We start from the raw sequence: 12,438 nt of genomic DNA on the forward strand, positions 1-12,438 counted from the left end.
GCTGAAGAATATACATATTCTATTTTATGATTTTTTTCAAAATTTTTTAGTAGGCTTTCACAAGATATCAAGCACCTTTACTCAAATGTGAGTCAAACTCTGGTTTTTCAGCTTTTCCATGGCACTTTTTTGTGAGGCCAACAAGCCTGTGACCATGAGTGCTGACCACCTTTGTAAACATCACTGCCATCTTTCTATCACTTCAGACAAGACACCACTCAGGACATCTGCATACATCTCTAGCACTGAAGAGGCAATCGCATACTTTGGATTGATTTTGACAGATATGCTGATGGGGTTACCCCTGAAAATGTGTAATGAAATGATAAGCAAAAATTATATTGATGGGAAAACCAGGATGGAATGATGACAATATTATGAAAAGGGTAGATTGCTTCTCACCATATAGCGGAGATGCTGAGTCACAGACAGGCACCAAAAAAAAGACTACTAGACATGCAAGCTTTCGGCCAGAAGGGCCTCATCTGAAATAGACAACATCCACACACACATTCACACAAACACAGCTCACACACACATGACCACTGTCTCTGGCTGCTGAAGCCAGACTACAAGCAACTGCACATGATGGGAGAAGCAATCTGGGCGGTGGGAGTAAGGAGGAGTCTGGGGTGGGGAGAGGGAGGGGGAGGGAGAGCAGGATATGGGTAAGGAATGGTAGAATGCTGTTTGTGGGAGCATACGGGGACTGGAGCAACTGAACCACATTCTCCATAAGGGTTTTGTCTACCTCTTGTCATGCCCTGAAATGTGGAATGTCCAACCCACTATCCTTCCCACCCCTGCCACAGTGGTATTTCACCACCCAATGAACCTACACAATATCTTTGTCCATCCCTACGCTAACTCTGCTCCCAACTCCTTCCCTCATGGCTCATATTCCTGTATCAGACCTACCTGCAAGACCTGTCCAATACATCCTACCACCACCACCTACTTCAGTCTGGTCACAAGCATCACCTATCCCATCAAAGGTAGGGCTACCTATGAAACCAGTCACGTGATCTACAAGCTAAGCTGCAACCACTGTGCCTCGTTCTACATGGGCATGACAACTAAGAAGCTGTCTGTCCACAAACTGTGGCCAAGAAACAGCTGGACCAACCAGCTTCCCATCACAATGTTCTTCCTGTTAATGACTGCTTAACAGCCTGTGCCATCTGGAGCCTTACTATCAACACCAGCTTTTCTGAGTTGCGCAGATGGGAACTCTCCCTACAATTTATCCTACAATCCCGTAACCCTCCAGGCCTCAACATTCGCTCCCACAAACAGCAATTTACTGGCCCCCACCTGTACCCAGCTCTCCTCCCCCTCCCTGTCCCAGTCTCCTCCTTAAGCCCTCTACCCAGATTGCTTCTTCCTTCATGTGCTGTTGCTTCCAGTCTGGCCTAGACAGCCAGAAACAGTGTGTGTGTGTGTGTGTGTGTGTGTGTGTGTGTGTGTGTGTGTGTGTGTTTCAGAAGAAGGCCTTCTGGGTGAAAGCTTACATGTTCAGTAGTAATTTTGTTGTGCCTGTCTGCAACTAACATCTCCACAATATGGTGAGTAGCAGTCTATCCTTTTTGTGACTGTCAATTATATTGGCAGCCAAGACAAATATATTACCATTCACTGCCATATGTTAGTCCAACGAGATACAGAAGCTGTACGCTTTAGCCGTATTTGAGAACAATAAATAAAACTATTTAAAAACAATATTTTTCATATCATTCCACTAAAAGATCTGATGCTGTCATTTATCTTCCATAGAACTTAACATATGTAATTGATTCACTTTAAGATGTTACAGAACCAGGTTTAATAATAAATTACATTCATTTAGCAACTTTTCATCACGCTTTACACAATACTTTCCTGTAGCTCTTACTCCAGGTAGTGTCTAGGGGTCTCAATTGAATCTATGTCCTTAGGAACTATTTCTTTCTTTCCTTGTCTTAGATAAACTCACTTGTATATGTTACTGTGACTATTCAGTCACAATTATCCAAGAAATTACTTCTGCATGTTGATCAGTCTTTAAACAACAAAATTTCAATGAGTTTCTCACAAGAGCTTTATATTCCTCTGGAAATGTTATTGAAGGGCTCAAGGCGAAGTTGAAGATCTGTGCTAAATGGCGTACCAAAATCCTATCAACAAAATTTTACCAGTTGAATTTACAGTTGACCAACAAAACTTCTGGTATTTTCTGTTAGTTGTCAGAATATCAAAGATTAACAGGCTGTACATTTCTATATCAGCTGCAGTAGCACAACAGTCAGCATTCAACAAGGTGCTTTGACAGAGACTTTAATCTGTTTTTGATTAATTAGTTACAACTTCCTTTTTCCCTTAGTGCAGAAAGAATTTCCAGTCAAGCTTCAGCCACAAAAGTATTTCTTTCTTTTCTGTGATTCCAAATTATTTTCTTGACACTGATAATACATTACACAGGCAAACTGTTTCACCTTTCACATTCTCACAGTGATGAAACATAATGTTTATTCTGCACCCAAAACTCTAAATGAAAGCAAAAGACTTATTAGCATGACAGACAAGCACCTCTAATCCATCACACAGAGATTCCCATCCCACTTCCTGGAATACCCCCTCTCCCAACTGGAACCTTCATTGTCACAACTGATGTGACACTGCTCTACACAAACATCACAATATATAGAGATTCTCATCTCTAGAACACATTTGAAAGTTTTTTTAAAATGCTGTTCATTGTCACCTTAGCGAACTTCTTTCTTACACATAACTACTGCACCTCTGAGTGCCAGATCTATAAGCAAATCAGAGGGACAACTATGGGAACTACGATGGGCCTGTTGTGCATCAAAGTTTTCACGAGTTACATGGAAGAGGTATTCCACAAGACCAAAAAGCTAGCTGCTGGACATGGTACAGATTTAATAACATCTTTGTTGTCTGAACTACAGTGAAGAACAACTCCTCCATTTTCTACAACAGCTTCACTCCTTTTTCCAAATCCAGAGCTACCTTCTTTGAGGATGACCATTTCAATGAACCTCACAACCAAACCGCAGTTCCTATAAAACCAACCAATAAATAACAACAACTACACTTAGACAGTTGGTGCACTTTACATATAATACTCCTCTTCCTACAAAAGAGACATTCATGGCAAACCTATCTCCTCCACCAATAAATTCCCCAACAGCTACACTAACAACATCCCCTAGACTTTTCTCTCTTGCAACTACTCCACAGAATTTCAAAACAAACACTTTTCATCCAGTAATACACAAGCCTTTAATGCCTCAATACATTACTCTGACATGTCTAAGACTGTCTCAGTACAAGCTCTGAAATGACATCATCTCTCCCTGATATCCTCCCTACACCACCTACTACCTTACACTGCACTCTAAACCTCTGCAACATTCTTGTCAAATCTACTCCTAGGTTCCTATGCCTATAATTGTTCCTACTGTAAAACCTATCCCATGCACCCAACCAGTGCCATTTACTCCAGCTGTATCATGGGTAAACCACTTAAGTCAGAGAAACATGTGACACTACATGTGATGTTTACCAAGTAACATATTTTCAGGGCACAGAGTTTTATGTACAGAGGAGCACCACCAAACATCTGAGTGCATAGGTGGACCCAGAAGAACTGTCCTCTTTGAGGATAACCAGTACCCAATACCGGAGAATGCAATACAGAATGACTGAACGGACACAACACATGATCTATTTAGATTCTCCAACCAGCAATAGTTTCCCTGAACTCCTAGAGTTGAGAACTTGCTGTCCAACATATCGTTTTTTCTTGCCACCCTCCAGACTTCACCTCTTTTAAAAATAGCATAATCTCCTTTCTATTCTTTTAATTAATTCTAGAATCAATTTCTCAATTGCTTTTTATTTTCATTTCTCTATCTTTCTCTCTTGTCCTTTTAGGTGTATTTCCATATTCTTTTCCACTATCCCCCAAGTTTCAATTTTACTGTTCATTTCACTTCTAGTTTCTCTTTTCATTAATCCATCTTTATTTCTGACCCTGTCCTTCTGTCATCTATGAACTGAATCCAGCACAGTGCTTACCAATACACCATCTTCGATCTCCTATTCTTCCTTGTGTCTTTCCTTTCATTGTTATCTCCCCTGTCCTCAAAGGAAGTGGGTCCCACTTATTCTGTAGCCTAAGTGACATGTCCCTCCTTTTTAACAATCCTCAACCTATTCCTCTTTTCTTCTAGAGAGAGGAACTAACAGTTCCAAAATGTAGAATAATTTTTTTATACTTTTGTGTATTGTTCTGGCTCCTTGAAATTTTACTGTTTTCTCAAATTAGTTTTCCTTTTGATAAAATCTTCCAGTTACATAGCTCCAATGACTAAAAATGCTTGTTGTCTGTATGGCAAGTGGTAATGTTCATGCAAAACTGCAAGACAAGTAGCAGCAAATTGTAAAAAGGTGGCTGTTGTTACAAACATACGTAACTATCTTCTTCAAAAAATACTCATGTATTTTTGTAAATATTGACTTACTTGAAAGAGAAAAAAAGAGGCTACTTAATACAACAGAAAAAGCAACAACTTTTTTTTCCAAGAAATCGCTATCATGCAAATAATAATAATTTACTTCCTCTCTCTCTCTCTCTCTCTCTCTCTCTCTCGCTATGTACACTTTTGTTTGTTCACCATCTTTCAAGGTCCTGCATCATGATGAGATCTATTGAATATGACAAATGAATGATGAAGTTACACACTTACTTAAGAGAAGATGTTGCATTTCTAAGATCTGAACCCTGCTGAAAGGAGGCTCCATCACGGCTGTAGTAATCTCTGTAGCCTCCAACGGCTTCCACCAAAGGACTCACAAAATTCTCAAGGAATGTTTTGAGTCCTAGACGAACAATTAGCTGCAGCAGAAAAATGTGATGGTATAGTTTAACATGTTTGCTGCTCTGCTCACTGTCATCTTCTGTGCCATTCTCATACAGTTTAAGAATCGATGGCATCAGAAACTTAGCAGTATGCTTAGGCCCAAGATGTTTTGCAACAAGATCAAAAAGGTTCCAAGCTGCCAGCACTGATGTTTCTGGGTCTTCCATAAGTTCCTTGATGTATGGAAGAATTAATTCAAGACTTTCTTGTGAAACAGATGAGATTTCAGGAAGTAGAACTGTCAGTTCTTGTTTCATTACCTGCAATACGAAAGTTAATTTAAACAAGATAAAATAATACATCATAATGAGTGGAAAAAGCCAGTTACTTACTGCGAAGATGCCTTTTATGTAGCAACATAACAATCATAAATCATATAGCATACATTACTAAAACTTGAGAGTTTCACACATTGTGGAAGGGATAGTAACTTCTGATTTGCAAGTGACATGGTCTAAAATACTGAACTTTTGCTTGGATGGAACACAGGCCAATACTAATTTGGTCAATTTGATTTAGGCCTGCAGTTACCTTAACTAAATTTAGGAAAATAATGGTGTTCTTTCTTTAAGATCAATCACAGCAGTTATTTGCACTATTATCTTTGTCCATTTTATTAGAGCCTGATATTCAACAACCTCAACATTGGTCAAAAAGTAAATTTCTGACCACCACAAAAAGATACAGCAGCATCTAGGCTCATTGCTAAGTTAGTGCTGGTGTCAGAAGAAGCTTTTCAATTCACTGTGCAAGACAGTTGCTTGCAGAACTTCTGGCACATAGCTGTGGAGCAACAACACATTTACAAACTGACTGATACTAATGTAATGTATTTTTGTAAAGATCATGTAAATGCTATCTCTGGGCACAATTTCAAGAAATTTTCAATAAGTTAATAATTGTAATTTACAAAACTTTCTGTGATCACAATAAAAATCACAGAATGACATCACTGCAACATCTTTGCAAGTTACTTTATTGAGACATAAAAATGGGTTTTCTGTCGGCAGATTACTCTGAAGTGTCCTCCAAGTTCCTCACAAAGGAAAACCATATACCATAACATTACAAGTATATGCCGATTTTACTACATTATGAAGGATTATATTTTAAGAGATTATTTTAGTTGCAAAAGATGAAAATTGCAAGACAAAATTAAAATTCTAATTGACTAAGAATATGAGCAAAAGATATTACTATGTAAATTAAAAGTAGAAATATGGGAAACATCAAGATTACATAGTTCAAAATGTCTCAGGCTTCAAAACTGGTGTTTTATGTGGAAAGGATTTTAGAAGAAGTGAATAAATATAAAGGCACTGAAAGGGGAATCAGATTCGGCTGTGTTACCCAGAACTGTGTACCTGGACAGAAGTATAAGTAGTTGCTATCTTGCAGTCATCAAGTCAATCGTCAATCTGTGTCGAAATGATAAAGACAGGGGGTATGAAACCCCATGACAACACATGGCAATTAGCTTCTCTGCTGCATTTAACAAGTTGTCAGCAACCAACATCACATCACTGCTTCAAGATGAATCCAACAGAAGGTGACCCAAGCACTGCTATAGGCCACAGGTCGCATGGACCTATTCTCTTCCACAAGATACAGATCAAAAATAAGCCTGGTGGTATCCTAGTGCTAAGCGGTATTTAGGGTAATGATCAAGCCCGACCCCTCCAGTTTGCTCTGGGCGAGTTTTCCTTTGCCAGGCACCTAACTGGCCTTCAGCTACCAGAAGTACAGGGTAATTACAAATGATTGAAGCGATTTCACAGCTCTACAATAACTTTATTATTTGAGATTTTTCACAATGCTTTGCACACACATACAAAAACTCAAAAAGTCTTTTTAGGCATTCACAAATGTTTGATATGTGCCCTTTAGTGATTCGGCAGACATCAAGCCGATAACCAAGTTCCTCCCACACTCAGCGCAGCATGTCCCCATCAATGAGTTCGAAAGCATCGTTGATGCGAGCTCGCAGTTCTGGCACGTTTCTTGGTAGAGGAGGTTTAAACACTGAATCTTTCACATAACCCCACAGAAAGAAATCGCATGGGGTTAAGTTGGGAGAGCGTGGAGGCCATGACATGAATTGCTGATTTTGATCTCCACCACGACTGATCCATCTGTTTTCCAATCTCCTGTTTAAGAAATGCCGAACATCATGATGGAAGTGGGGTGGAGCACCATCCTGTTGAAAGATGAAGTCAGCGCTGTCGGTCTCCAATTGTGGCATGAGCCAATTTTCCAGCATGTCCAGATACACGTGTCCTGTAACGTTTTTTTCGCAGAAGAAAAAGGGGCCGTAAACTTTAAACCGTGAGATTGCACAAAACACGTTAACTTTTGGTGAATTGCGAATTTTCTGCATGAATGTGTGAGGATTCTCTACCGCCCAGATTCGCACATTGTGTCTGTTCACTTCACCATTAAGAAAAAACGTTGCTTCATCACTGAAAACAAGTTTCGCACTGAACGCATCCTCTTCCATGAGCTGTTGCAACCGCGCTGAAAATTCAAAGCGTTTGACTTTGTCATCGGGTGTCAGGGCTTGTAGCAATTGTAAATGGTAAGGCTTCTGCTTTAGCCTTTTCCGTAAGATTTTCCAAACCATCGGCTGTGGTACGTTTAGCTCCCTGCTTGCTTTATTCGTCGACTTCCGTGGGCTACGCGTGAAACTTGCCCCCGCAAGCGTTCAACCGTTTCTTCGCTCACTGCAGGCCGACCCGTAGATTTCCTCTTACAGAGGCATCCGGAAGCTTTAAACTGCGCATACCATCGCCGAATGGAGTTAGCAGTTGGTGGATCTTTGTTGAACTTCGTCCTGAAGTGTCGTTGCACTGTTATGACTGACTGATGTGAGTGCATTTCAAGCACGACATACGCTTTCTCGGCTCCTGTCGCCATTTTGTCTCACTGCGCTCTCGAGCGCTCTGGTGGCAGAAACCTGAAGTGTGGCTTCAGCCGAACAAAACTTCATGAGTTTTTCTACGTACCTGTAGTGTGTCGTGACCATATGTCAATGAATGGAGCTACAGTGAATTTATGGAATTGCTTCAATCATTTGTAATAGCCCTGTATAATTGTTGTATTTCAAGACATGACTTATCTTATGTTTTGTTAAAATCCATGTCAGGGCAGATGTGCTCTTAATCTTCATAAACAAGCTAGTTCAGACAATGTTTCATGGATATTTTTTCTGCTGCAGTTGGTGATGAGTTTTTGTGTTCACATCAGTCTCATGTGAGTGCTCTGATCCAGGTAGTTAGTGCTTTCCGGTAATGGGAAAAACCGAATGAAAATAATTGACTCATTCAGTTGTTGGAAAACAATCGGCTTATTCGGTTGTAGTTTTGTGCATCAGCTGAGTTAGTCATTCACTCTTCTGTGTGAAACTAGTCTGTGGGTGCAGCTGAATGAAAACAGTCAATTCAGTCAGCTGGACTATCATCCATTATTTTGAGTGAAATCAGTCTGTGGGAGCAACTAAATTAAAACAATTGTTCAGTTGGTTGGACTACTCATTCATTCTTTTGAATGAACCCAGTCAGTGGGAGCAACTGAATGAAAACAGTCCAGTCAGTTGGTTGTAGTTTTATGTGCCATTTGGTTTATTTTTTATTCATTTTTTTTGGAGTGAAAGAAGTCTGTGGGAGCAACCAAATCAAAACAATCACAAAACTCTGTTTTTTTTACAGCTCCATACATCACCTTATTTGGGAATATACCCTCGCTTTCAGTACTATCATACCAATACAGGTGAAATGAACATCTAATTTGCAATAAATCATTCCAAAATTGTTAATCATGATCTTAAATGTGTGTTAAATGATTAATGGAAAATCTCATATTAAGATGTGAAACAAATACTAGCAAAGAGATAAGGGGGGCTGGCCAGTACTTACCTCAGCTCAGTACAGCCGATAGATTCACAAAACAGAATAGAATGTTGGTAGACCAACACCTCCAACCTATCGCCTGCAGGCTCCCATCATACATCAAAGACACAAACCACTTCCTAGAACACCTCAAATCCATTCCCACTCCCCTCCCACCTGAAACCTTTCTTGTCACCATAGATGCTATATCACTTTACACAAACATCCCACATACCCATGGTCTCTCTGCCCTTGAACACTACCTCTCCCAACACCCACCCGAAGATCTTCCAAAAACCTCTTTCCTTATCACACTTACCAACTTCATCCCCACCCATAATTACTTCACTTCTGAAGGCTAGACCCACAAACAAATCAGGGGAATGGCCATGGGAGCCAGGATGGCTCCATCCTATGCCAAACTCTTCATGGGCAGCATGGAGGAGGCTTTCCCGAAGACCCACAGCTGCTTCCCCTGGCCTGGTATAGGTTTATAGATGACATCTTTGTGGTCTGGACTCATGGTGAAGAAACACTCCTTAATTACCTCCATAACCTCAACTCCTTTTCGAATCTGAATTTCACCTGGTCCTTCTCCAAAACCCAAGCCACCTTCCTGGATGTTGACCATCTTGTTGAAGCTCACATCCACACCTCTGTCCACATCAAACCCACAAACTAACAACAGTACCTTGACTTTGATAGCTGCCATCCATTCCACATCAAACACTCCTTTCCCGACAGCCTAGGTATTTGTGGCAAATGTATCTGCTCCAGTGACGAATCCCTCAACAATTACACCAATAACCTGACCAGTGCTTTCCTATCCCACAACTATCCTGCAGACCTTGTCCACAAACAGATCTCCCAAGCAATACATTCCTCCCCATCCAACAACAATGTTCCTACCCCCAGACCACACAGAAGCATCCCCCTTGTCACCCAATATTATCCTGGCCTCGAATACATCAACAAATTACTCCGCCAGGGATATGACTTTCTCAAGTCAAGCCCTGAAATGAGATCATCCCTTGACAATATTCTCCCCACACCACCCAGAGTTGCCTTTCGTTGCCCCCCCTAACCTCCGTAACATCCTTGTCAAACCCTACAATATTCCCAGACCACCTTCTCTACCCAGCGGTTCCTACCCCTGTAGATTAGATTAGATTTACTTTCATTCCAATTGATCCGTAGTGAGGAGGTCCTCCAGGATGTGGAACATGTCAGAAAAACAACAATACATGACAAATATTTAAACTAAAACAAATAAGCTAATGTACCATTCCACAGGTCCCAAGTGGAATGATCGTCATTTTTTAATGAACACTAAGAGTCATTTTACAAATACTATTGCACTGAATTTAAAATAAAAAAGTTTTTTATTTATTTATAAGGTAAGAAACATGTAATACAACTACTGTAATACTTATTTACAATGAACACATTACTGCACTGAAATGGTGCAGAAGTTAGATTATACTTACACACACACACACACACACACACACACACACACACACACACACTCAAATTTTCAGTGAACACATTACTGCACTGAAATTGTGCAGAAGATATGTTGTACTTATATACAAATCAGTTGGTTTTCCTCAGAAATTCATCAATGGAGTAGAAGGAGTTGGCCACCAATAAATCCTTTAGGCTTCTCTTAAACTGAATTTCATTGGTTGTTAAGCTTTTTATGGCTGCTGGCAAGTTATTGAAAATGTGTGTTCCTGAATAATGCACACCTTTTTGTACAAGACTAAGTGACTTTAAATCCTTGTGAAGATTATTCTTATTTCTAGTATTGATTCCATGAATTGAGCTATTGGTTTGAAAAAGTGATATATTTTTAATGACAAATTTCATTAAGGAATAAATATATTGGGAAGCTGTAGTTAGTATCCCTAGTTCCCTAAACAGGCTTCTGCAGGATGTTCTTGAGTTCACACCACATATAATTCTTACTGCACGTTTTTGTGCCCGGAAAACTTTAGCTTGGCTTGATGAATTACCCCAGAAAATAATCCCATATGACATTATGGAATGAAAGTAAGCATAGTATGCCAGCTTTTTCATTTTTATATCCCCTATGTCTGACAAAATTCGCATTGCAAACAGAGATTTGTTAAGACGCTTCAGCAGTTCTGTGGTGTGCTCCTCCCAGTTGAATTTATTATCAAGCTGTAATCCCAAGAATTTAACACCGTCCACTTCTTCTATCTTCTTGTCATCATATGTTAGACATATACTCTTGGGACACCCCTTACAAGTTCTGAACTGCATGTAGTGTGTTTTTTCAAAGTTTAGTGACAAAGAATTGGCTAGGAACCAGTGATTAATGTCTACAAATATTTTATTGGCTGATCTTTCTAAGACTACACTTGATTTGCTATTTATTGCAATGTTTGTATCATCAGCAAACAAAACAAACTTGGCATCTGGTAATGTTACTGATGAAATGTCATTGATATACACAAGAAAAAGTAAGGGCCCCAAAATGGAACCTTGTGGGACCCCACATGTAATTAGTTCCCAGTTGGATGATGCCTGATAGCTTGATACATGTCTCTTTCCTAATAACACCCTTTGTTTCCTGCCAGAGATATAAGATTTGAACCATTTTGCAGCATTTCCTGTTACACTATAATATTCTAGTTTACTTAAAAGGATATTGTGATTTACACAGTCAAATGCCTTTGACAGATCACAAAATATACCAGTTGCCTGCAATTTTTTGTCTAATGAATTAAGTACATTTTCACTGTAAGTGTAGATAGCCTTCTCAATATCAGAACCTTTTAGAAATCCAAACTGTGACTTTGACAGTATGTTATTTGAGATAAGATGGTTATAAAGACGACTGTATATTACTTTTTCGAAAATTTTTGAGAATGCTGGCAACAGTGAAATTGGACGGAAATTTGATGCTATTTCTTTATCTCCCTTCTTAAACAGTGGCTTAACTTCAGCATATTTCAGCCATTCGGGAAATATTCCACTGATAAACGACTGGTTACACAGATAGCTTAATATGTTACTTAGCTCAGAATCACATTCTTTAATTAACTTTGTTGATATTTCATCATACCCACTAGATGTTTTTGATTTTAAAGATTTTATGATGGACATTATTTCTGTTGGGGTAGTGAGGGTCAAATTCATATTATGGAAGTTACTTGAAATGTCTGGTCTAAGGTAATCCATAGCAGCATCTACCGAACCTGACAACCCCATCTTTTCAGTAACAGTTATAAAATGTTTGTTAAAAAGTTCTGCAACACTATACACATCTGTCACCAATGCATCATTTACTCTTAATGCTATTTGTTCCTCTTCATGTCTGGTTCTACCGGTCTCCTCCTTCACTATATCCTATATTGTCTTTATTTTGTTATCTGATATGACTATATTTTCCTTGTAATATATTTGCTTTGACATCCGTATTACAGTCTTTAATATTTTGCAGTATTTCTTATAATGTGCTATAGCATCAACATTGGAAATGTTTCGGATTGACAGATACAGTTTTCTTTTTGTTTTACAAGATACCCCTATTCCTCGAGTAATCCATGGCTTCTTTGTAGACTTTGCTCTAACCTTGGTAAGTTTTGGGGGAAAGCAGT

At 39.3% G+C, this 12,438-nt stretch overlaps 1 protein-coding gene across 1 annotated transcript in view; it reads right to left on the minus strand.

Annotated features, from left to right (window-relative positions):
• LOC124622065 (WD repeat-containing protein 81) overlaps positions 1-12,438 on the minus strand; it is a 295,856-nt gene that overhangs the window by 142,278 nt on the left and 141,140 nt on the right. Inside the window, exon 13 of the mRNA XM_047147637.1 lies at positions 4,752-5,185. Within this exon, the coding sequence (XP_047003593.1) occupies positions 4,752-5,185 (434 nt within the window). The remainder of the gene's footprint in view (positions 1-4,751; positions 5,186-12,438) is intronic.

This window comes from Schistocerca americana, chromosome 7, assembly GCF_021461395.2.
Source record: "Schistocerca americana isolate TAMUIC-IGC-003095 chromosome 7, iqSchAmer2.1, whole genome shotgun sequence".
NCBI lineage: Eukaryota > Metazoa > Arthropoda > Insecta > Orthoptera > Acrididae > Schistocerca > Schistocerca americana.